Raw genomic sequence first — 27,235 nt, forward strand, 5'->3', positions numbered from 1 at the left:
AACATCATAATAATTATCAGAGGTGTGCTGGAACTAACTATAAGTGCCATTGTGTTTTGCGTTATGTTGTATTTAAATATATTTTAACGCGCAGTAAAAAAAAATATAGATGTTTGCAATTACACAGATATTTAAATAATCTACCAGTGCAAATATCATCTCATTCTTTGGCTTCTTTTTACAATTTTGCGCACCGGTATGTGTGCGTAAAACCATTCCACTATGCGTAAATTAGTTATTTTACACTCGTTTTTAGTCTGTATTAAATGGATTTGCTGAATCTCATTAGGCCGACGTATGTTGTTCAAATGACGTTTCCATATGAAGCCCACACAGTTGTGTGGCTGCGATATCGAGGCGTACGTTCGTGCAGGGCAAGAAAAACAATATTTTTGGAAAGGGCAAAGTCTGCAACACTTGAGTGATTAATATAGTTTAACAACAGTAAAAAAATAATAAACATTGACGTGACGTCTAGATGTCAACTTTTAATACTACCGCATCGAGACCGTATATGTTTCTGTACGTATCTATATATATATTAAGAGATGGATACCTATGGCGCACATATGGGTTGCAAAATTAATACAAAGTTGAAATCTTCATCATTGCAAGGACCAAGCAATAGCTAATCAAATGTTACACTTCACATGGTTATTTATGGCTGTATTTGATAGACATGTCCGGGATATGTGTGTGTATCCCATATTTAATTAAGGAATTTCCATACCTGCAGAGTGGAGGCTGCTGAGTCACTAGTATCTGTCAGCCCTGTGCCTCTTGGTAGACTGGACACGATGTATCTGGAGCCCTTTGGCACAGGCTGTCTGACCACCATCTTTCCTTTCCTGGTCTCTGCTAGAAACAGACTGTACCAGTAGGCATCGTTGGAGACCAGAGTGGAATCTGCGATGGTGGAGTTCCTCTCACTGATCACACTGTTCCTGCAGGGAGGCGCTGCTTTGCTGGGCTTGGGTGTCTGACACTTGAGCACGATGGTGACCAGTATGGTGATCAGCAGGAGAAATGACACCGAGCCCAGACCGATGACCAAATACAGGTTTAGGTCTGAAAAGATGTCGTATTCTAGAGGCACCTCAGTCATGTCAGAGTAGGCCTTAACAGCAGTCTCCACTGTGGACAGCTTGATGGTGACTGTAGCAGAGAGAGCAGGCTCCCCGTTGTCCTTGGCAACAACAACCAGTCGCTGGTGGCGTGGATCTCTGTAACTGAACATCCTCATAGTCCGGATCTCTCCGTTGTATTGGTCCAGACTGAACAAGGTGGCGTCAGTCACCTGTAGAAACTGGTAGGTAATCCGAGAGTTGTGCACCGAGTCGGTGTCTAAGGCTATCACCTTGGCAACCAGAGAGCCTTTGTCGGTGGATCTGGGCATCTTTTCCTCCACCACGGAGCCGTGTGCACGCCACGGAGAGACGATAACCGGAGCGTTGTCGTTCTGGTCCACTATGATGATGTGGACCGTCACGTTACTGCTGAGTGGAGGAGAGCCAGAGTCTCTGGCCTCGATGTGGAAAAGAAACTCCTTCTCGATCTCATAGTCAAAGGTTTTTAGTGCGTAAAGATTCCCGTTCTCTGGATTGATGGAGAACAGCATGGACATGGAGGTGTTGGCTATCTCCCTCTCTAGGATGAAGTAAACTAGATACTGGTTTTCATGGAGGTCAGGGTCAAACGCAGTGAGTGAACTGAGCAAGGCCCCAGGTGCATTATTCTCCATGACACGTATGGTATAAAATGACTGAGGGAACTGTGGAACGTTGTCATTAACATCCAGCAGTTCTAACGTCATGGTTTCATTGTCAGATAAAGGAGGAGAACCTCTGTCCGTCACAGTGAAAGTGATGTCATATTCTGGAACCTTCTCACGGTCTAACGGCTCTGACACGACTAATTCATAATAGTTATCAGAGGACTCCCTCAGTTTGAAAGGCATATTATGTGGAATATGAAGATCAACCACTCCATTGTCACCTGAGTCTTTATCACTGACACTAACTACAGCGATCACTGTGTCTACCGGTTCATTTTCTTTTATTGGACTTTGAAATGATTTGATGGATATCTCTGGGTGGTTGTCATTCATATCTGCTACAGAAATCTTTACTTTACTTTGCCCTGATAAACGGTTGACTCCTTTATCCGTAGCTATGATTTCCATTTCATAATCCCGAATATCTTCGTAGTTCAGCATTCCCTTTACAGTTATTTCCCCAGTGGAAGGATTCAGGTTAAAAGTTCCTTGGGTTTTTTCTGATGTATACAGACTATATGTATATTCGATCTGTGCATTTGTCCCCTCGTCCAAATCTGTAGCATTCAGCTTAATTACAAGTGATCCCACTGGAGAGTTTTCCACAATATTAACGTGCTGATTATCTTTTTGGAAAGTTGGGGCGTTGTCATTAGTATCTATGACACGAACAACGATACTGGCTGTGCCGGTGCGCGTGGGGACTCCGCCATCCACAGCAGTGAGAATTAAATTGTGAACTGCTCGCTTTTCACGGTCTAAGCCCTTCTTTAATATTAAATCAGCAAATTTCGATCCGTCTCTTCCGGTTTGAATTTCTATGTCAAAGTGCTCACTTTCGCTCAGCAGGTACGTTTTAACTGAATTCGCTCCGAGGTCCGGGTCAACAGCGTTATTCACAGAGAATCTCTCACCAGCTGGCGTCGATTCCAGAATGTCCAGGTTTATCGCGTCTCGCCGAAAATGCGGAGCGTTGTCGTTTATATCTGTTATTTCAATCTCGATGTAAAATATTCTTTGCGGGTTCTCCACTATTGCCTCCATTTTAAGGTAACACGTCAGAGTCTTCATTGCACAGAGATACTCTCTATCAATCCTCTCAACGATTAAAAGCTCCCCCGTTTCTTTGTTCACATCCAGGTATCTTTTGCTGGATATAACGTCTAACCGCATCTGCCGCCCGCTCAGAGTCTTCACGTCTAACCCTAAATCAGAAGCCAAATTGGCGACAACGGATCCTTCCTCCATCTCCTCGGGAACAGAATAATGAGTGACGGCAATAACCGTGTGCACAATCGTACTTAGAAACACAAACGCGGACACGTACCTCCTCCATGACTTCCGAGTGTCATGCATGTTCATTGTTACGTCGCTAATTAAACGTTCCTTTTCAGTGAGTCCATGCAGGTGCAATACGGGTAAAAATCAACGCTGATATACTTTGAATACGTTTCTCGTCAAAGGGTTGTTTTAAGACAAACGCGCGTGAAAAAAATCCATGAAACCCGGTTCAGCACCAGGAGCTGTCCGTCCTGCCTGTGTCGCAGTCCGGTGTGTCTCCGTATGACGCGCTGTCATGGCGGATGTTAAATCACCGATTCGGATGTAAAGCTGGGGAACAGCGACGCTAAAGTACAGGAAGAAGCCCACGTGCATCATCGCAAGTTGGCTTATGGGTTATAACAATGTTGAAGTAATGTATAAGAACTGAGAAAGGGATTTATAATATATGTTTCATTGACTTCTATCAATTGTTTCGGAGATTGTATAATATGATCATAATCATCAGAACTACCCCCATTCAGATCACCATTCACAAACTTCCATTTTCACAATCTGGACCCAAAAACCAAGGGTCAACTGTTAGCTAGTCGGACTTTTCAATGAATTAAAAGCATGTTATGCATTTAATTGAGCATTAAATGATTTACCTGCAGAGTAGAAGCTGCTGAGTCACTAGTATCTGTCAGCCCTGTGCCTCTTGGTAGACTGGACACGATGTATCTGGAGCCCTTTGGCACAGGCTGTCTGACCACCATCTTTCCTTTCCTGGTCTCTGCTAGAAACAGACTGTACCAGTAGGCATCGTTGGAGACCAGAGTGGAATCTGCGATGGTGGAGTTCCTCTCACTGATCACACTGTTCCTGCAGGGAGGAGCTGCTTTGCTGGGCTTGGGTGTCTGACACTTGAGCACGATGGTGACCAGTATGGTGATCAGCAGGAGAAATGACACCGAGCCCAGACCGATGACCAAATACAGGTTTAGGTCTGAAAAGATGTCATATTCTAGAGGCACCTCAGTCATGTCAGAGTAGGCCTTAACAGCAGTCTCCACTGTGGACAGCTTGATGGTGACTGTAGCAGAGAGAGCAGGCTCCCCGTTGTCCTTGGCAACAACAACCAGTCGCTGGTGGCGTGGATCTCTGTAACTGAACATCCTCATAGTCCGGATCTCTCCGTTGTATTGGTCCAGACTGAACAAGGTGGCGTCAGTCACCTGTAGAAACTGGTAGGTAATCCGAGAGTTGTGCACCGAGTCGGTGTCTAAGGCTATCACCTTGGCAACCAGAGAGCCTTTGTCGGTGGATCTGGGCATCTTTTCCTCCACCACGGAGCCGTGTGCACGCCACGGAGAGACAATAACCGGAGCGTTGTCGTTCTGGTCCACTATGATGATGTGGACCGTCACGTTACTGCTGAGTGGAGGAGAGCCAGAGTCTCTGGCCTCGATGTGGAAAAGAAACTCCTTCTCGATCTCATAGTCAAAGGTTTTTAGTGCGTAAAGATTCCCGTTCTCTGGATTGATGGAGAACAGCATGGACATGGAGGTGTTGGCTATCTCCCTCTCTAGGATGAAGTAAACTAGATACTGGTTTTCATGGAGGTCAGGGTCAAACGCAGTGAGTGAACTGAGCAAGGCCCCAGGTGCGTTATTCTCCATGACACGTATGGTATAAAATGACTGAGGGAACTGTGGAACGTTGTCATTAACATCCAGCAGTTCTAACGTCATGGTTTCATTGTCAGATAAAGGAGGAGAACCTCTGTCCGTCACAGTGAAAGTGATGTCATATTCTGGAACCTTCTCACGGTCTAACGGCTCTGACACGACTAATTCATAATAGTTATCAGAGGACTCCCTCAGTTTGAAAGGCATATTATGTGGAATATGAAGATCAACCACTCCATTGTCACCTGAGTCTTTATCACTGACACTAACTACGGCGATCACTGTGTCTAAATCTATGTTTTCATTGACTGGACTCTGAAATGATTTAATAGATATTTCTGGGTGATTATCATTCATGTCTTCAACTATTATCTTTATACTACATTGTCCTGATAAAATAGTGGCTCCTTTATCTGTTGCTATAACTTCCATGTCATAAATCTTATAATCCTCATAATTCAACATTCCTTTAACAGTTATTTCCCCAGTAGAGGGATTCAAATGAAATGTTTCCTGTGTTTTCTCTGACGTATATAAACTAAATGAATATGTTACATCAGAATTTGATCCTTCATCTAAGTCTGTTGCATTGAGGTGAACAACGAGACTTCCAATGGGAGAGTTTTCTATTATCTTCAGGTCATAATTGACTTTGTCAAAAGTAGGAGCGTGGTCGTTTGTGTCTAAAACACGAACTATAACACTTGCAGTACCTGAACGAGCAGGCGTGCCTCCGTCTACAGCTGTGAGAATTAAATTATGAACAGCCAGATGCTCTCGGTCTAAAGTCTTTGTTAATATTAATTCGGCAAACTTCGAGCCATCTCTTCCAGTCTGAACTTCAATATTAAAATGCTCACTTTCACTCAGATGGTATGTTTTTACTGAATTGCTTCCAACATCAGGATCGACTGCATTACTGAGAGAGAATCGCTCCCCTTTGGGCGTCGCTTCAGATATATCTAAATGTATGACGTCTCGTCGAAACTGCGGCGCGTTGTCGTTCATATCTAGAATTTCTACTTCTATATTAAAGATTCTTACTGGGTTTTCTAATATCATCTCCAGTTTGAGATAGCAAGACGACTTTGCAAGACAAATATTTTCCCTGTCAATCTTCTCCACAACGTACAGTTCTCCAGTCTCTTTGTTCACATCCAGATATTTCTTATTCGCAACGATGTCAAGACGCATCTTCCTCTGATTCAGTGTTTTCACATCCAGGCTGAGATCCGCAGCAAGGTTCGCTACAACCGAACCTTCCTTCATTTCCTCGGGTATGGAATAATGAGTCACGGACGTAGATATGTTGGGAACGAAAGAGAGAAAAATAACGAGCAGCACGTACCTTCCAAAAGACTCCATTGTTCTATGCGGGGTTACCGCACTTTGCCCGAAATCATGTACGTTTCCAGTAATAATTACCGTGTTATTGTGGCCTTGATCGAGAATTTATTCATCAAATTATAATCCGGAAAATGTTTCGACGCTGACAACGGCGACCCGTTTTCGGAGCAGCGTTTCAGCACCACAGAGCTGTCCGGTTGTTTCACTATCTGCCCCGATGACAACGATTCACTGTCATGGCGTTCATGGGCTGGTATTTTACTAAGAAAACAGCGCCACCCTTTAGGTCTTGCAAGAATATTTTAACTGTGTTTGACATGATGCACTTTGGAATCAGTTAATTATAATGAAAAATTACGTTGAGTATTCATGACAAGATTTATATTAATGTATACAGTTTTTTGACCTGAAAATTCTAGAATGGAAATTGAACTCTAACTCAGTTACGTTAAATAAAGCATGTGTATTGCATTCTCACCTGCAGAGTGGAAGCTGCTGAGTCACTAGTGTCTGTCAGCCCTGTGCCTCTTGGTAGACTGGACACGATGTATCTGGAGCCCTTTGGCACAGGCTGTCTGACCACCATCTTTCCTTTCCTGGTCTCTGCTAGAAACAGACTGTACCAGTAGGCATCGTTGGAGACCAGAGTGGAATCTGCGATGGTGGAGTTCCTCTCACTGATCACACTGTTCCTGCAGGGAGGAGCTGCTTTGCTGGGCTTGGGTGTCTGACACTTGAGCACGATGGTGACCAGTATGGTGATCAGCAGGAGAAATGACACCGAGCCCAGACCGATGACCAAATACAGGTTTAGGTCTGAAAAGATGTCGTATTCTAGAGGCACCTCAGTCATGTCAGAGTAGGCCTTAACAGCAGTCTCCACTGTGGACAGCTTGATGGTGACTGTAGCAGAGAGAGCAGGCTCCCCGTTGTCCTTGGCAACAACAACCAGTCGCTGGTGGCGTGGATCTCTGTAACTGAACATCCTCATAGTCCGGATCTCTCCGTTGTATTGGTCTAGACTGAACAAGGTGGCGTCAGTCACCTGTAGGAACTGGTAGGTAATCCGAGAGTTGTGCACCGAGTCGGTGTCTAAAGCTATCACCTTGGCAACCAGAGAGCCTTTGTCGGTGGATCTGGGCATCTTTTCCTCCACCACTGAGCCGTGTGCCCGCCACGGAGAGACAATAACCGGAGCGTTGTCGTTCTGGTCCACTATGATGATGTGGACCGTCACGTTACTGCTGAGTGGAGGAGAGCCAGAGTCTCTGGCCTCGATGTGGAAAAGAAACTCCTTCTCGATCTCATAGTCAAAGGTTTTTAGTGCGTAAAGATTCCCGTTCTCTGGATTGATGGAGAACAGCATGGACATGGAGGTGTTGGCTATCTCCCTCTCTAGGATGAAGTAAACTAGATACTGGTTTTCATGGAGGTCAGGGTCAAACGCAGTGAGTGAACTGAGCAAGGCCCCAGGTGCGTTATTCTCCATGACACGTATGGTATAAAATGACTGAGGGAACTGTGGAACGTTGTCATTAACATCCAGCAGTTCTAACGTCATGGTTTCATTGTCAGATAAAGGAGGAGAACCTCTGTCCGTCACAGTGAAAGTGATGTCATATTCTGGAACCTTCTCACGGTCTAACGGCTCTGACACGACTAATTCATAATAGTTATCAGAGGACTCCCTCAGTTTGAAAGGCATATTATGTGGAATATGAAGATCAACCACTCCATTGTCACCTGAGTCTTTATCACTGACACTAACTACGGCGATCACTGTGTCTAAATCTATGTTTTCATTGACTGGACTCTGAAATGATTTAATAGATATTTCTGGGTGATTATCATTCATGTCTTCAACTATTATCTTTATACTACATTGTCCTGATAAAATAGCTGCTCCTTTATCTGTTGCTATAACTTCCATGTCATAAATCTTATAATCCTCATAATTCAACATGCCTTTAACAGTTATTTCCCCAGTAGAGGGATTCAAATGAAATGTTTCCTGTGTTTTCTCTGACGTATATAAACTAAATGAATATGTTACATCAGAATTTGATCCTTCATCTAAGTCTGTTGCATTGAGGTGAACAACAAGACTTCCAATGGGAGAGTTTTCTATTATCTTCAGGTCATAATTGACTTTGTCAAAAGTAGGAGCGTTGTCGTTTGTGTCTAAAACACGAACTATAACACTTGCAGTACCTGAACGAGCAGGCGTGCCTCCGTCTACAGCTGTGAGAATTAAATTATGAACAGCCAGCTGCTCTCGGTCTAAAGTCTTTGTTAAGATTAATTCTGCAAACTTCGACCCATCTCTTCCAGTTTGAACTTCAATATTAAAATGCTCACTTTCACTCAGATGGTATGTTTTCACTGAATTGCTTCCAACATCAGGATCGACTGCATTACTGAGAGAGAATCGCTCCCCTTTGGGCGTCGCTTCAGATATATCTAAATGAATGGCGTCTCTCCGAAACTGCGGCGCGTTGTCGTTCATATCTAGAATTTCTACTTCTATATTAAAAATCCGTAATGGGTTTTCTAATATCATCTCCAGTTTGAGATAACAAGACACTGATGTCTTTGAAGGGCAAATATTTTCCCTGTCTATCTTCTCCACAACGTACAGTTCTCCAGTCTCTTTGTTCACATCCAGATATTTCTTATTCGCAACGATGTCAAGACGCATCTTCCTCTGATTCAGTGTTTTCACATCCAGGCTGAGATCGGTAGCAAGGTTCGCTACAACCGACCCTTCCTTCATTTCCTCGGGTATGGAATAATGAGTCACGGACGTAGATATGTTGGGAACGAAAGAGAGAAAAATAACGAGCAGCACGTACCTTCCAAAAGACTCCATTGTTCTATGCGGGGTTACCGCACTTTACCCGAAATCATGTACGTTTCCAGTAATAATTACCGTGTTATTGTGGCCTTGATTGAGAACATATTCATCAAATTATAGTCCGGAAAATATTTCGACGCTGACCACGGCGACCCGTTTTCGGAGCAGCGTTTCGGCACCACAGAGCTGTCCGGTTGTTTCACTATCTGCCCCGATGACAACGATTCACTGTCATGGCGTTCATGGGCTGGTATTTTACTAAGAAAACAGCGCCACCCTTTAGGTTTTGCAAGAATATTTTAACTGCGTTTGACATTATGCACTTTGGAATCAGTGAATTAGAATAAAATATTAAGTTGATTGTTGATGAAAGGATTGATATGAAATATTTTCACTCAATATGATGCTAATGTATACAGTTTTATGTCTTGAAATTCCAGAATGTAAGTTGAACTCTCACTCAGTTACGTTAAATATATGAAAGCATGTGTACATTGCATTCTCACCTGCAGAGTAGAAGCTGCTGAGTCACTAGTGTCTGTCAGCCCTGTGCCTCTTGGTAGACTGGACACGATGTATCTGGAGCCCTTTGGCACAGGCTGCCTGACCACCATCTTTCCTTTCCTGGTCTCTGCTAGAAACAGACTGTACCAGTAGGCATCGTTGGAGACCAGAGTGGAATCTGCGATGGTGGAGTTCCTCTCACTGATCACACTGTTCCTGCAGGGAGGAGCTGCTTTGCTGGGCTTGGGTGTCTGACACTTGAGCACGATGGTGACCAGTATGGTGATCAGCAAGAGAAATGACACCGAGCCCAGACCGATGACCAAATACAGGTTTAGGTCTGAAAAGATGTCGTATTCTAGAGGCACCTCAGTCATGTCAGAGTAGGCCTTAACAGCAGTCTCCACTGTGGACAGCTTGATGGTGACTGTAGCAGAGAGAGCAGGCTCCCCGTTGTCCTTGGCAACAACAACCAGTCGCTGGTGGCGTGGATCTCTGTAACTGAACATCCTCATAGTCCGGATCTCTCCGTTGTATTGGTCCAGACTGAACAAGGTGGCGTCAGTCACCTGTAGGAACTGGTAGGTAATCCGAGAGTTGTGCACCGAGTCGGTGTCTAAGGCTATCACCTTGGCAACTAGAGATCCTTTGTCGGTGGATCTGGGCATCTTTTCCTCCACCACTGAGCCGTGTGCACGCCACGGAGAGACAATAACCGGAGCGTTGTCGTTCTGGTCCACTATGATGATGTGGACCGTCACGTTACTGCTGAGTGGAGGAGAGCCAGAGTCTCTGGCCTCGATGTGGAAAAGAAACTCCTTCTCGATCTCATAGTCAAAGGTTTTTAGTGCGTAAAGATTCCCGTTCTCTGGATTGATGGAGAACAGCATGGACATGGAGGTGTTGGCTATCTCCCTCTCTAGGATGAAGTAAACTAGATACTGGTTTTCATGGAGGTCAGGGTCAAACGCAGTGAGTGAACTGAGCAAGGCCCCAGGTGCGTTATTCTCCATGACACGTATGGTATAAAATGACTGAGGGAACTGTGGAACGTTGTCATTAACATCCAGCAGTTCTAACGTCATGGTTTCATTGTCAGATAAAGGAGGAGAACCTCTGTCCGTCACAGTGAAAGTGATGTCATATTCTGGAACCTTCTCACGGTCTAACGGCTCTGACACGACTAATTCATAATAGTTATCAGAGGACTCCCTCAGTTTGAAAGGCATATTATGTGGAATATGAAGATCAACCACTCCATTGTCACCTGAGTCTTTATCACTGACACTAACTACGGCGATCACTGTGTCTAAATCTATGTTTTCATTGACTGGACTCTGAAATGATTTAATAGATATTTCTGGGTGATTATCATTCATGTCTTCAACTATTATCTTTATACTACATTGTCCTGATAAAATAGTGGCTCCTTTATCTGTTGCTATAACTTCCATATCATAAATCTTATAATCCTCATAATTCAACATGCCTTTAACAGTTATTTCCCCAGTAGAGGGATTCAAATGAAATGTTTCCTGTGTTTTCTCTGACGTATATAAACTATATGAATATGTTACATCAGAATTTGATCCTTCATCTAAGTCTGTTGCATTGAGGTGAACAACAAGACTTCCAATGGGAGAGTTTTCTATTATCTTCAGTTCATAATTGACTTTGTCAAAAGTAGGAGCGTTGTCGTTTGTGTCTAAAACACGAACTATAACACTTGCAGTACCTGAACGAGCAGGCGTGCCTCCGTCTACAGCTGTGAGAATTAAATTATGAACAGCCAGCTGCTCTCGGTCTAAAGTCTTTGTTAAAATTAATTCGGCAAACTTCGACCCTTCCCTGCCAGTCTGAACTTCAATATTAAAATGTTCACTTTCACTCAGATGGTACGTTTTTACGGAATTACTTCCAACATCAGGATCGACTGCATTACTGAGAGAGAATCGCTCCCCTTTGGGCGTCGCTTCAGATATATCTAAATGTATGGCGTCTCGTCGAAACTGCGGCGCGTTGTCGTTCATATCTAGAATTTCTACTTCTATATTAAAAATCCGTAATGGGCTTTCTAATGTCACCTCTAGTCTGAGATAGCAAGACGCTGATGACTTGGTATTGCAAATATTTTCCCTGTCTATCTTCTCCACAACGTACAGTTCTCCAGTCTCTTTGTTCACATCCAGATATTTCTTATTCGCAACGATGTCAAGACGCATCTTCCTCTGATTCAGTGTTTTCACATCCAGGCTGAGATCGGCAGCAAGGTTCGCTACAACCGACCCTTCCTTCATTTCCTCGGGTATGGAATAATGAGTCACGGACGTAGATATGTTAGGAACGAAAGAGAGAAAAATAACGAGCAGCACGTACCTTCCAAAAGACTCCATTGTTCTATGCGGGGTTACCGCACTTTACCCGAAATCATGTACGTTTCCAGTAATAATTACCGTGTTATTGTGGCCTTGATTGAGAACATATTCATCAAATTATAATCCGGAAAATATTTCGACGATGACAACGGCGACCCGTTTTCGGAGCAGCGTTTCAGCACCACCGAGCTGTCCGGTTGTTTCACTATCTGCCCCGATGACAACGATTCACTGTCATGGCGTTCATGGGCTGGTATTTTACTAAGAAAACAGCGCCACCCTTTAGGTCTTGCAAGAATATTTTAACTGTGTTTGACATGATGCACTTTGGAATCAGTTAATTATAATGAAAAATTACGTTGAGTGTTGATGAAAGGATTGATTTGAAATATTTTCACTTCATATGATATTAATGTATACAGCTTTATGAACTGAAAATTCTAGAATGGAATTTGAACTCTAACTTAGTTATTTTAAATAAAGCATGTGTATTGCATTCTCACCTGCAGAGTGGAAGCTGCTGAGTCACTAGTGTCTGTCAGCCCTGTGCCTCTTGGTAGACTGGACACGATGTATCTGGAGCCCTTTGGCACAGGCTGTCTGACCACCATCTTTCCTTTCCTGGTCTCTGCTAGAAACAGACTGTACCAGTAGGCATCGTTGGAGACCAGAGTGGAATCTGCGATGGTGGAGTTCCTCTCACTGATCACACTGTTCCTGCAGGGAGGAGCTGCTTTGCTGGGCTTGGGTGTCTGACACTTGAGCACGATGGTGACCAGTATGGTGATCAGCAGGAGAAATGACACCGAGCCCAGACCGATGACCAAATACAGGTTCAGGTCTGAAAAGATGTCGTATTCTAGAGGCACCTCAGTCATGTCAGAGTAGGCCTTAACAGCAGTCTCCACTGTGGACAGCTTGATGGTGACTGTAGCAGAGAGAGCAGGCTCTCCGTTGTCCTTGGCAACAACAACCAGTCGCTGGTGGCGTGGATCTCTGTAACTGAACATCCTCATAGTCCGGATCTCTCCGTTGTATTGGTCCAGACTGAACAAGGTGGCGTCAGTCACCTGTAGGAACTGGTAGGTAATCCGAGAGTTGTGCACCGAGTCGGTGTCTAAGGCTATCACCTTGGCAACCAGAGAGCCTTTGTCGGTGGATCTGGGCATCTTTTCCTCCACCACTGAGCCGTGTGCACGCCACGGAGAGACAATAACCGGAGCGTTGTCGTTCTGGTCCACTATGATGATGTGGACCGTCACGTTACTGCTGAGTGGAGGAGAGCCAGAGTCTCTGGCCTCGATGTGGAAAAGAAACTCCTTCTCGATCTCATAGTCAAAGGTTTTTAGTGCGTAAAGATTCCCGTTCTCTGGATTGATGGAGAACAGCATGGACATGGAGGTGTTGGCTATCTCCCTCTCTAGGATGAAGTAAACTAGATACTGGTTTTCATGGAGGTCAGGGTCAAACGCAGTGAGTGAACTGAGCAAGGCCCCAGGTGCGTTATTCTCCATGACACGTATGGTATAAAATGACTGAGGGAACTGTGGAACGTTGTCATTAACATCCAGCAGTTCTAACGTCATGGTTTCATTGTCAGATAAAGGAGGAGAACCTCTGTCCGTCACAGTGAAAGTGATGTCATATTCTGGAACCTTCTCACGGTCTAACGGCTCTGACACGACTAATTCATAATAGTTATCAGAGGACTCCCTCAGTTTGAAAGGCATATTATGTGGAATATGAAGATCAACCACTCCATTGTCACCTGAGTCTTTATCACTGACACTCACTACAGCGATCACTGTGTCTACCGGTTCATTTTCTTTTATTGGACTTTGAAATGATTTGATGGATATCTCTGGGTGGTTGTCATTCATATCTGCTACAGAAATCTTTACTTTACTTTGCCCTGATAAACGGTTGACTCCTTTATCCGTAGCTATGATTTCCATTTCATAATCCCGAATATCTTCATAGTTCAGCATTCCCTTTACAGTTATTTCCCCAGTGGAAGGATTCAAGTTAAATGTTCCTTGGGTTTTTTCTGATGTATACAGACTATATGTATATTCGATCTGTGCATTTGTCCCCTCGTCCAAATCTGTAGCATTCAGCTTAATTACAAGTGATCCCACTGGAGAGTTTTCCACAATATTAACGTGCTGATTATCTTTTTGGAAAGTTGGGGCGTTGTCATTAGTATCTATGACACGAACAACGATACTGGCTGTGCCGGTGCGCGTGGGGACTCCGCCATCCACAGCAGTGAGAATTAAATTGTGAACTGCTCGCTTTTCACGGTCTAAGCCCTTCTTTAATATTAAATCAGCAAATTTCGATCCGTCTCTTCCGGTTTGAATTTCTATGTCAAAGTGCTCACTTTCGCTCAGCAGGTACGTTTTAACCGAATTCGATCCGAGGTCTGGGTCAACAGCGTTATTCACAGAGAATCTCTCACCAGCTGGCGTCGATTCCAGAATATCCAAGTTTATCGCGTCTCGCCGAAAATGAGGAGCGTTGTCGTTTATATCTGTTATTTCAATCTCGATGTAAAATATTCTTTGCGGGTTCTCCACTATTGCCTCCATTTTAAGGTAACATGCCGTTGTCTTTATTGCACAGAGATACTCTCTATCAATCCTCTCAACGATGAAAAGCTCCCCCGTTTCTTTGTTCACATCCAGGTATCTTTTGCTGGATATAACGTCTAACCGCATCGCCCGCCCGCTCAGAGTCTTCACGTCTAACCCTAAATCAGAAGCCAAATTGGCGACAACGGATCCTTCCTCCATCTCCTCGGGAACAGAATAATGGGTGACGGCAATAACCGTGTGCACAATCGTACTTAGAAACACAAACGCGGACACGTACCTCCTCCATGACTTCCGAGTGTCATGCATGTTCATTGTTACGTCGCTAATTAAACGTTCCTTTTCAGTGAGTCCATGCAGGTGCAATAGGGGTAAAAATCAACGCTAATATACTTTGAATACGTTTCTCGTCAAAGGGTTGTTTTAAGACAAACGCGCGTGAAAAAAATCCATGAAACCCGGTTCAGCACCAGGAGCTGTCCGTCCTGCCTGTGTCGCAGTCCGGTGTGTCTCCGTATGACGCGCTGTCATGGCGGATGTTAAATCACCGATTCGGATGTAAAGCTGGGGAACAGCGACGCTAAAGTACAGGAAAAAGCCCACGTGCATCATCGCAAGTTGGCTTATGTGTTATAACAATGTTGAAGTAATGTACAAGAACTGAGAAAGGGATTTATAATACGGTTCATTGACTTCTATCAATTGTTTCGGAGATTGTAGAATATGATCATAATCATCAGAACTACCCCCATTCAGATCACCATTCACAAACTTCCATTTTCACAATCTGGACCCAAAAACCAAGGGTCAACTGTTAGCTAGTCGGACTTTTCAATGAATTAAAAGCATGTTATGCATTTAATTGAGCATTAAATGATTTACCTGCAGAGTAGAAGCTGCTGAGTCACTAGTGTCTGTCAGCCCTGTGCCTCTTGGTAGACTGGACACGATGTATCTGGAGCCCTTTGGCACAGGCTGCCTGACCACCATCTTTCCTTTCCTGGTCTCTGCTAGAAACAGACTGTACCAGTAGGCATCGTTGGAGACCAGAGTGGAATCTGCGATGGTGGAGTTCCTCTCACTGATCACACTGTTCCTGCAGGGAGGAGCTGCTTTGCTGGGCTTGGGTGTCTGACACTTGAGCACGATGGTGACCAGTATGGTGATCAGCAGGAGAAATGACACCGAGCCCAGACCGATGACCAAATACAGGTTTAGGTCTGAAAAGATGTCATATTCTAGAGGCACCTCAGTCATGTCAGAGTAGGCCTTAACAGCAGTCTCCACTGTGGACAGCTTGATGGTGACTGTAGCAGAGAGAGCAGGCTCCCCGTTGTCCTTGGCAACAACAACCAGTCGCTGGTGGCGCGGATCTCTGTAACTGAACATCCTCATAGTCCGGATCTCTCCGTTGTATTGGTCAAGACTGAACAAGGTGGCGTCAGTCACCTGTAGGAACTGGTAGGTAATCCGAGAGTTGTGCACCGAGTCGGTGTCTAAGGCTATCACCTTGGCAACCAGAGAGCCTTTGTCGGTGGATCTGGGCATCTTTTCCTCCACCACTGAGCCGTGTGCACGCCACGGAGAGACAATAACCGGAGCGTTGTCATTCTGGTCCACTATGATGATGTGGACCGTCACGTTACTGCTGAGTGGAGGAGAGCCAGAGTCTCTGGCCTCGATGTGGAAAAGAAACTCCTTCTCGATCTCATAGTCAAAGGTTTTTAGTGCGTAAAGATTCCCGTTCTCTGGATTGATGGAGAACAGCATGGACATGGAGGTGTTGGCTATCTCCCTCTCTAGGATGAAGTAAACTAGATACTGGTTTTCATGGAGGTCAGGGTCAAACGCAGTGAGTGAACTGAGCAAGGCCCCAGGTGCGTTATTCTCCATGACACGTATGGCATAAAATGACTGGGGGAACTGTGGAACGTTGTCATTAACATCCAGCAGTTCTAACGTCATGGTTTCATTGTCAGATAAAGGAGGAGAACCTCTGTCCGTCACAGTGAAAGTGATGTCATATTCTGGAACCTTCTCACGGTCTAACGGCTCTGACACAACTAATTCATAATAGTTATCAGAGGACTCCCTCAGTTTGAAAGGCATATTATGTGGAATATGAAGATCAACCACTCCATTGTCACCTGAGTCTTTATCACTGACACTAACTACGGCGATCACTGTGTCTAAATCTATGTTTTCATTGACTGGACTCTGAAATGATTTAATAGATATTTCTGGGTGATTATCATTCATGTCTTCAACTATTATCTTTATACTACATTGTCCTGATAAAATAGTGGCTCCTTTATCTGTTGCTATAACTTCCATGTCATAAATCTTATAATCCTCATAATTCAACATTCCTTTAACAGTTATTTCCCCAGTAGAGGGATTCAAATTAAATGTTTCCTGTGTTTTCTCTGACGTATATAAACTAAATGAATATGTTACATCAGAATTTGATCCTTCATCTAAGTCTGTTGCATTGAGGTGAACAACGAGACTTCCAATGGGAGAGTTTTCTATTATCTTCAGTTCATAATTGACTTTGTCAAAAGTAGGAGCGTGGTCGTTTGTGTCTAAAACACGAACTATAACACTTGCAGTACCTGAACGAGCAGGCGTGCCTCCGTCTACAGCTGTGAGAATTAAATTATGAACAGCCAGCTGCTCTCGGTCTAAAGTCTTTGTTAATATTAATTCGGCAAACTTCGAGCCATCTCTTCCAGTCTGAACTTCAATATTAAAATGTTCACTTTCACTCAGATGGTATGTTTTTACTGAATTGCTTCCAACATCAGGATCGACTGCATTACTGAGAGAGAATCGCTCCCCTTTGGGCGTCGCTTCAGATATATCTAAATGAATGACGTCTCGTCGAAACTGCGGCGCGTTGTCGTTCATATCTAGAATTTCTACTTCTATATTAAAGATTCTTACTGGGTTTTCTAATATCATCTCCAGTTTGAGATAGCAAGACGACTTTGCAAGACAAATATTTTCCCTGTCAATCTTCTCCACAACGTACAGTTCTCCAGTCTCTTTGTTCACATCCAGATATTTCTTATTCGCAACGATGTCAAGACGCATCTTCCTCTGATTCAGTGTTTTCACATCCAGGCTGAGATCCGCAGCAAGGTTCGCTACAACCGAACCTTCCTTCATTTCCTCGGATATGGAATAATGAGTCACGGACGTAGATATGTTGGGAACGAAAGAGAGAAAAATAACGAGCAGCACGTACCTTCCAAAAGACTCCATTGTTCTATGCGGGGTTACCGCACTTTGCCCGAAATCATGTACGTTTCCAGTAATAATTACCGTGTTATTGTGGCCTTGATCGAGAATTTATTCATCAAATTATAATCCGGAAAATGTTTCGACGCTGACAACGGCGACCCGTTTTCGGAGCAGCGTTTCAGCACCACAGAGCTGTCCGGTTGTTTCACTATCTGCCCTGATGACAACGATTCACTGTCATGGCGTTCATGGGCTGGTATTTTACTAAGAAAACAGCGCCACCCTTTAGGTCTTGCAAGAATATTTTAACTGTGTTTGACATGATGCACTTTGGAATCAGTTAATTATAATGAAAAATTACGTTGAGTATTCATGACAAGATTTATATTAATGTATACAGTTTTTTGACCTGAAAATTCTAGAATGGAAATTGAACTCTAACTCAGTTACGTTAAATAAAGCATGTGTATTGCATTCTCACCTGCAGAGTGGAAGCTGCTGAGTCACTAGTATCTGTCAGCCCTGTGCCTCTTGGTAGACTGGACACGATGTATCTGGAGCCCTTTGGCACAGGCTGCCTGACCACCATCTTTCCTTTCCTGGTCTCTGCTAGAAACAGACTGTACCAGTAGGCATCGTTGGAGACCAGAGTGGAATCTGCGATGGTGGAGTTCCTCTCGCTGATCACACTGTTCCTGCAGGGAGGAGCTGCTTTGCTGGGCTTGGGTGTCTGACACTTGAGCACGATGGTGACCAGTATGGTGATCAGCAGGAGAAATGAAACCGAGCCCAGACCGATGACCAAATACAGGTTTAGGTCTGAAAAGATGTCGTATTCTAGAGGCACCTCAGTCATGTCAGAGTAGGCCTTAACAGCAGTCTCCACTGTGGACAGCTTGATGGTGACTGTAGCAGAGAGAGCAGGCTCCCCGTTGTCCTTGGCAACAACAACCAGTCGCTGGTGGCGCGGATCTCTGTAACTGAACATCCTCATAGTCCGGATCTCTCCGTTGTATTGGTCCAGACTGAACAAGGTGGCGTCAGTCACCTGTAGGAACTGGTAGGTAATCCGAGAGTTGTGCACCGAGTCGGTGTCTAAGGCTATCACCTTGGCAACCAGAGAGCCTTTGTCGGTGGATCTGGGCATCTTTTCCTCCACCACTGAGCCGTGTGCACGCCACGGAGAGACAATAACCGGAGCGTTGTCGTTCTGGTCCACTATGATGATGTGGACCGTCACGTTACTGCTGAGTGGAGGAGAGCCAGAGTCTCTGGCCTCGATGTGGAAAAGAAACTCCTTCTCGATCTCATAGTCAAAGGTTTTTAGTGCGTAAAGATTCCCGTTCTCTGGATTGATGGAGAACAGCATGGACATGGAGGTGTTGGCTATCTCCCTCTCTAGGATGAAGTACACTAGATACTGGTTTTCATGGAGGTCAGGGTCAAACGCAGTGAGTGAACTGAGCAAGGCCCCAGGTGCGTTATTCTCCATGACACGTATGGTATAAAATGACTGAGGGAACTGTGGAACGTTGTCATTAACATCCAGCAGTTCTAACGTCATGGTTTCATTGTCAGATAAAGGAGGAGAACCTCTGTCCGTCACAGTGAAAGTGATGTCATATTCTGGAACCTTCTCACGGTCTAACGGCTCTGACACGACTAATTCATAATAGTTATCAGAGGACTCCCTCAGTTTGAAAGGCATATTATGTGGAATATGAAGATCAACCACTCCATTGTCACCTGAGTCTTTATCACTGACACTAACTACGGCGATCACTGTGTCTAAATCTATGTTTTCATTGACTGGACTCTGAAAGGATTTAATTGATATTTCTGGGTGATTATCATTCATATCTTCAACTATTATCTTTATACTACATTGTCCTGATAAAATAGTGGCTCCTTTATCTGTTGCTATAACTTCCATATCATAAATCTTATAATCCTCATAATTCAACATTCCTTTAACAGTTATTTCCCCAGTAGAGGGATTCAAATGAAATGTTTCCTGTGTTTTCTCTGACGTATATAAACTATATGAATATGTTACATCAGAATTTGATCCTTCATCTAAGTCTGTTGCATTGAGGTGAACAACGAGACTTCCAATGGGAGAGTTTTCTATTATCTTTAGGTCATAATTGACTTTGTCAAAAGTAGGAGCGTTGTCGTTTGTGTCTAAAACACGAACTATAACACTTGCAGTACCTGAACGAGCAGGCGTGCCTCCGTCTACAGCTGTGAGAATTAAATTATGAACAGCCAGCTGCTCTCGGTCTAAAGTCTTTGTTAAGATTAATTCGGCAAACTTCGACCCATCTCTTCCAGTCTGAACTTCAATATTAAAATGTTCACTTTCACTCAGATGGTATGTTTTCACTGAATTGCTTCCAACATCAGGATCGACTGCATTACTGAGAGAGAATCGCTCCCCTTTGGGCGTCGCTTCAGATATATCTAAATGTATGACGTCTCTCCGAAACTGCGGCGCGTTGTCGTTCATATCTAGAATTTCTACTTCTATATTAAAGATTCTTACTGGGTTTTCTAATGTCATCTCCAGTCTTAGATAGCAGGAAGCTGATGACTTTGTTGTGCAGATATTTTCCCTGTCTATCTTCTCCACAACGTACAGTTCTCCAGTCTCTTTGTTCACATCCAGATATTTCTTATTCGCAACGATGTCAAGACGCATCTTCCTCTGATTCAATGTTTTCACATCCAGGCTGAGATCGGCAGCAAGGTTCGCTACAACCGACCCTTCCTTCATTTCCTCGGGTATGGAATAATGAGTCACGGACGTCGATATGTTGGGAACGAACGAAAGAAAAATAACGAGCAGCACGTACCTTCCAAAAGACTCCATTGTTGTGTGCGGGTTTACTCACGGTAAATTACGTGCGTTTCCATTGATATCGAAATGTGCTACAAAAGCTTTGATCCCGAAAAAATTCGCAACATTTTAATCCTGAGAATATGTCGATGATTAAACCGCGGAGCGTTTTATCCGAGCAGCGTTTCAGCACCACAGAGCTGTCCGGTTGTTTCACTATCTGCCCCGATGACAACGATTCACTGTCATGGCGTTCATGGGCTGGTATTTTACTAAGAAAACAGCGCCACCCTTTAGGTCTTGCAAGAATCTTTTAACTGTGTTTGACATGATGCACTTTGGAATCAGTGAATTAGAATGAAAGATTAAGTTGATTGTTGATGACAAGATTGATTTGAAATATTTTCACTTCATATGATATTAATGTATACAGCTTCATGACCTGAAAATTCTAAAATGGAAATTGAACTCTAACTCAGTTATTTTAAATAAAGCATGTGTACATTTCATTCTCACCTGCAGAGTGGAAGCTGCTGAGTCACTAGTGTCTGTCAGCCCTGTGCCTCTTGGTAGACTGGACACGATGTATCTGGAGCCCTTTGGCACAGGCTGTCTGACCACCATCTTTCCTTTCCTGGTCTCTGCTAGAAACAGACTGTACCAGTAGGCATCGTTGGAGACCAGAGTGGAATCTGCGATGGTGGAGTTCCTCTCACTGATCACACTGTTCCTGCAGGGAGGAGCTGCTTTGCTGGGCTTGGGTGTCTGACACTTGAGCACGATGGTGACCAGTATGGTGATCAGCAGGAGAAATGACACCGAGCCCAGACCGATGACCAAATACAGGTTTAGGTCTGAAAAGATGTCATATTCTAGAGGCACCTCAGTCATGTCAGAGTAGGCCTTAACAGCAGTCTCCACTGTGGACAGCTTGATGGTGACTGTAGCAGAGAGAGCAGGCTCCCCGTTGTCCTTGGCAACAACAACCAGTCGCTGGTGGCGTGGATCTCTGTAACTGAACATCCTCATAGTCCGGATCTCTCCGTTGTATTGGTCCAGACTGAACAAGGTGGCGTCAGTCACCTGTAGGAACTGGTAAGTAATCCGAGAGTTGTGCACCGAGTCGGTGTCTAAGGCTATCACCTTGGCAACCAGAGAGCCTTTGTCGGTGGATCTGGGCATCTTTTCCTCCACCACGGAGCCGTGTGCACGCCACGGAGAGACAATAACCGGAGCGTTGTCGTTCTGGTCCACTATGATGATGTGGACCGTCACGTTACTGCTGAGTGGAGGAGAGCCAGAGTCTCTGGCCTCGATGTGGAAAAGAAACTCCTTCTCGATCTCATAGTCAAAGGTTTTTAGTGCGTAAAGATTCCCGTTCTCTGGATTGATGGAGAACAGCATGGACATGGAGGTGTTGGCTATCTCCCTCTCCAGGATGAAGTAAACTAGATACTGGTTTTCATGGAGGTCAGGGTCAAACGCAGTGAGTGAACTGAGCAAGGCCCCAGGTGCGTTATTCTCCATGACACGTATGGTATAAAATGACTGAGGGAACTGTGGCGCGTTGTCATTAATATCCAGTAGATGAACGGTTATTGTTTCGTTTTCAGACAGAGGTGGCGTACCTGCATCTGTCACTATAAGTGTGATGTCATATTCAGGTACAGATTCACGATCCAACGGTTCTGACACTATTAGCTTGTAATGCAGGGGTCTATCTGATGACTTGTTAAGAATAAAGGGCATTAGCTTATTAATGGATAAGCTTACATTTCCATTATCGCCAGTGTCCCTGTCACTTATGCCTACAAGAGCAATGACACTTCCTACTGGGATGTTCTCTTCGACTGTGTTTTTTACAGACTGTATGGTAATTTCCGGATAATTGTCATTCATATCCGTCACGTGGACGACTACTTTACACTGCCCCAGCAAGGGATGCGTCCCCTTGTCTCTTGCCTCGATGTGCATCTCATACAATTTCATATCTTCATAGTCAATCGTACCCTTCACATGTATCTCCCCTGTGTTAGGATTTAATTCAAACACATCTTGTGTTTTTTCCGATGTGTAAAGCGTGAAGGAGTACACTATCTCTGAATTCAGACCCTCGTCCAGATCTGTAGCGTTCAGCTTCATCACTAAGGTCCCGATCGGGGAGTTTTCCGTCATATTAACTGTGTAAGTCTGCTTGTCAAACCGCGGAGGATTATCGTTCGTGTCCTGCACTCTCACAATGATGTTGGCGGTGCCTGAGCGCACAGGGACCCCGCCGTCCACAGCAGTCAGTATTAAATTATGGACGGCATTCTCCTCTCTGTCTAAAGACTTAATCAACACCAAATCCACATATTGAGTGCCGTCACTGCCTGTCTGTATTTCGATGGTGAAATGTTCACTGACACTGAGTTTGTATGTTTTGATGGTATTTATGCCAACATCTGGATCCACGCCATTCGGCAGGGAGAACCTCTCCCCCGGCGTCGCTGATTCTGACACGTCGAGCTCGACTCTGTCTCGTCGAAAGTGTGGAGCGTTATCATTTATGTCCGTGATTCCAATTTCAATGTTGAAGATACGTAAAGGGCTTTCTATGATAACATCGAGCTTCAGAAAACAGGAGGTTGTTTTCGTCTGACAAAGATATTCCCTGTCCATCTTTTCCACGATATACAACTCTCCCGTCTTCTTATTGACATCGAGATATTTTTTGTTATGGAAAATATCAAGCTTTACCTCTCGCTGTGCCAGACCTCCGAGATCAAGTCCCAAATCCGCAGCGAGATTAGCCACAACGGAGCCCCTTTCCATCTCCTCGGCTATGGAGTACCGTGTCACAGACAAAGCGCCGGGCCATACTGCAGACAGGACAAAGACCGTGGGCCAGATATGCATCCTTCCGTCCGCAGGAAACAACACACGCAATTCTTAAAACGTGTTGCTTTTGTTGATTTTCTAAGATAAAAATAAAATCTTAGGACATGTCTTAGAGATAAAAGGCATCTGCATATCCCGCAGAAAGCTGCGTCCTACACCCTTTAGATGGGAGTGTCATGACTACCAGGAGAGAGATGCATAATGCTTTAGTAGTCGACAGTGACCCCGTGTGACAGAGACTGTACATAATGCAGAGACTGTTAGAATCACCTTTGTTGGCCAAGAATTTACCAAAACATAAAGCATACAGTGTGTACAGTTTTGTTTTGTTTTTTTGTTGAAGATGATACCCTGATATGATCATAGATATCAGCTGAAGAAAGCTTCTCCATAACAATTATTTTGCTGGCTATTTGTACAGCAATTATTAACAACTTTTGTTTTGCACTGGCATTTTCCCTTATAAGTAAATAATAAAACAGAAGGTTAAAATTGACTCAAAAAATAATTTATAAAAAATTAAGCCATATGTGTAAAGGTATTCAGAGTAGAGAGCAACGTTTCTGTAGGTTATTTGTACTGATTGCAGATGTGTCAGGGTCATAGTTCGTCTATTTTAGGATTAAACAGGCCAGATACCCTAGTGTAAACATGCTTAAAGATAAATTATTAGTATTGAATGTGATTTCTTCTGGGTAAAGGATGCTCCTGTCTTCTCCCAATATCAGCTGGGATCGGTTTTAGCCCCCTGCGACCCCCTATAGGGAGATATATTGAATTATAAGTCACTATTTTACATTGGTTGCATTCCTCAGGCTTGGGCTTTTCTCTACTGCTGAGTGTGCACATTTCTATGAAACAGAGGAGCTAAAATAAATTAATAGTTGGCTGATGGCCATTGGCCAATTGTTACTTTTAATCCATCTGGAGACAACACAGAGTTGTTATAATGCAACATGAATAATGGAAATAAAATATAATCCAAATAAAAGCTTTTCCCCCCTGCAAGCTGTTTACCAGGAGCCAAATTTCAGTCAGCTTTGATCATTGTAATATTATTGAAACCTCAAATTGAATTGATCAGATGAACAAATCATTCCCATGTTTAAAACTCTGCTATGTTACACAGTATCAAGCAAACCAATAGAAGCTTTAATCTAAGTACCTGTGGTAAACTATTTAATGCAAATAGACTCAAAAACTCAAAACGGTGAGTTGAGCACATTATCCGTAAACACCCGCTGCATAACGGGGGTCCTGTCATTGATCATCTCATCATTAATTCAAAGAGCATTGTTTTCCCTGTGCCCCTCATTTTCTATTAATTTCAGAATGACTATCCAGAACTTTTTTTTTAATATGGAAAATTTGGAAATGACTAATTTTCACCAAAGCCTAATTAAAAACGTACAATTGGCACTCTATACTGAGTTTAATACAAACTGGGTTGAAAGCAAAGTCACCCTATTTAAATTCAATTAAAACATATTAAAAACCAATAAAACAAAATCCTTAACTACAACCTGAGTTGTAATACCTTTCTCTCTCACTTGGCGGCGACAAAGCACCAGGTTTTACTATAGTGGGTCAGCTAAAACCATTTAGCTAACAGCATCACTATTTTTTCAAGTAGACACACTCACAAGACAAAGTCCACAGGAGAGCCACCTCAACTGCAAAATACCAAACGCCATCTCCAACTAAGCATATCTACTTACTTATTTGTCATCCCACTTAACATACCGTATATGTAATGCATCCAGCTATTATTTCGGGCCCTGAAATGCCTCATCACACGGATTCTTGCGGGTCGAATCATTCTTATGTTGACAAAACTCAGAGAAAATTTATAATAACGGACGTTCGACAGGACTATCGATCACAACGCGTGCGTGTGCGTGTGTGTGTGTCTCAGCCCCGCCCCTAGGTGAAACGGACAGAGAGCAGAGACCCTGGATGAAGCGGTGTTCCCCGTTAATTACACTCATAGGGCCCTACTATTATTTTACCACAAAACACAACAAATGTAACTTTTTGAGAAACTGTATGCCAGATATTCTCTCTCTCTCTCTCTCTCTCTCTCTCTCTCTCTCTCTCACACACACACGCACGCACGCACACACGCACGCACTCACTCACAACATGAATAAAATCGTGTTTGCAGTCTAATCATGTGATGTTTATTTTCATATTTCATATTACTAATGTTGTGCTGTTGCATGTGTCTGAGAGAGAGACAAGAGAAATGATTCCAAGCTCCTTTTTTTTTTTTTTTTTTTTTGCCCGGACGTGACGTAGATTACGTCATTGTAACCTCCCTACCCCACCCCGAGCGTACCTCAAATCAATATAGTCGTCATAAGGCAGTTTGTTTGGTGTGCTGTGCAATGATTCTTACTCAATGGTGCCATCTGCTGGACAAATCTGTTGCCAAGCCAAGTGTTACAACATGGTGCTAACGCTGATCATATAGGCACAGTTATTTTGACTAGGAATGATGGTAGAATACAAAATAAAATAAGATATCATCCAGATTTGTCATTTACACTGAAAACGTCAGTAGACTGTTGTATGTGTATGTGTTCAAAAATGTAAGTGATATATAAAATGTTGAATGCTCGGATGTAAATGGGTCACAAGTATGTTGCCTGGGGAAATTTTCATAACAGAAGTATTGATTCTGTAATGGGCCTGGTCCCTAAGCAGCAGTGGAATGTCACTACATACAATTACTCAGTAGGCTACTCTTTTATGTACCTGTGCTTTACTTGAGTGTTTCCAAGGCCACGCTATACTTCCACTCCACAACATTTCAGGGGGAAATATTGTCATTTTTCTCCGTAATGTGTTCTTTTGCTCTTAATATTTGATGTAGCTTACATATTGCTGCTCTTACTTCAGTACGTTTAAATAATACATCATATTAATACAAGATTACTGTTCTTCTAACACTCATCTTAAAGAAATAAACTCTGCCCCCCAGGAAATAAACTTAATTTGTATACCTCTTTGTGTTACCTCATGGGTTTGTTTCTTACCAGGGCTTCACACACAAAAACTGATGAAAGTGTGCATCAGTAGTCATTTAGTAGTAGCATATGCGCCCTCTGGTGGACGACAAAGAAATTGCAGTTGGCTTTGAAAGGACTATGGTCAAAACAATTTCAGCACCACGGCCATGGACAGCTCCGAATGCAAACAACCAACATTGTGCTGCTGAGAATCATGTTTCTGTAAAGGACCAGACTGAACGGATCTGATGTATTTTATTCCACCAATCACAGAACTATAATTTAACTTCAAATAGCATTGACAAGTTTAAAAAATACTGACGTTTGTGTAAGCTCTTTTCACTCGGGCTCCAGGCGAATGCAGAAATGTAGTGTTTCCGAATGTTTTGTCTAATCATCCTAAAATAACTATTTTCAAACTTGAAAACAGTTTTGTACCAGAGAGATAGAATAATCCTACTCCTCTATTTAAGGAACAGAGCTCTATTCCTCACTCGTCTGAAAGTAAGCCGAGCTGACCTGAATACGGCTGCCCCTTTAGCTGTCCCTATGGATCACCTTACCGCAGAGAAGGTTAGCCTGCTCCCCTCCTTGCTCTCTACGGACACCCGTTTCTTTATTAACAGAATTATTTTCAATCTGAGCCATACGACGACCTAATTACCCGGCTCATTTCTGGCCAGTGGCCAACCCTCATCCGTCGATGGTAGGATCTAATTCCCTGAGAAGAAAGATGTAAAAGGGCACAGAGAAATAAGTCGCAGGGCCTCTAGCTCACATCCAGGTGTGGCATTTGGTGCCGAGCCCTTTCCCCTGATGCTTGTATTCGTGTTCGTGGTCTTAATTAAAGTGATATTTCG

General features: G+C 43.6%; 1 protein-coding gene and 4 pseudogenes across 5 annotated transcripts; all 5 read right to left on the bottom strand.

Moving 5' to 3' along the window:
• Positions 1–709: 709 nt before the first annotated feature.
• Positions 710–6,090, bottom strand: LOC311013735 (protocadherin gamma-A4-like; the record flags this gene model as incomplete). The annotated part of the gene is made up of 2 exons (XM_084009914.1): positions 710–1,801; positions 3,706–6,090. 2 exons carry the CDS (start codon positions 6,088–6,090, stop codon positions 710–712), a joined length of 3,477 nt encoding a protein of 1,158 aa, XP_083866040.1.
• Positions 6,091–6,520: 430 nt separating this feature from the next.
• On the bottom strand, positions 6,521–9,031 carry LOC311013737 (protocadherin alpha-C2 pseudogene; annotated as a pseudogene). Its single transcript has one exon. The product of its transcript is annotated as a protocadherin alpha-C2 pseudogene (transcript).
• Positions 9,032–9,991: 960 nt separating this feature from the next.
• LOC311013738 (protocadherin beta-16 pseudogene) lies at positions 9,992–14,615 on the bottom strand (annotated as a pseudogene). Its single transcript has 3 exons — positions 12,309–14,615; positions 10,128–10,767; positions 9,992–10,008 (listed from the first exon to the last, which is right to left on the bottom strand). The product of its transcript is annotated as a protocadherin beta-16 pseudogene (transcript).
• Positions 14,616–15,257: 642 nt separating this feature from the next.
• LOC311013739 (protocadherin alpha-C2 pseudogene) lies at positions 15,258–17,585 on the bottom strand (annotated as a pseudogene). The gene has a single exon. The product of its transcript is annotated as a protocadherin alpha-C2 pseudogene (transcript).
• Positions 17,586–18,096: 511 nt separating this feature from the next.
• Positions 18,097–23,382, bottom strand: LOC311013740 (protocadherin beta-13 pseudogene; annotated as a pseudogene). Its single transcript has 2 exons — positions 20,988–23,382; positions 18,097–19,199 (listed from the first exon to the last, which is right to left on the bottom strand). The product of its transcript is annotated as a protocadherin beta-13 pseudogene (transcript).
• Positions 23,383–27,235: the final 3,853 nt, after the last annotated feature.

This window comes from Eutrigla gurnardus (genome assembly GCF_963514095.1).
Source record: "Eutrigla gurnardus genome assembly, chromosome: 5".
Taxonomy (NCBI): Eukaryota; Metazoa; Chordata; class Actinopteri; order Perciformes; family Triglidae; genus Eutrigla; species Eutrigla gurnardus.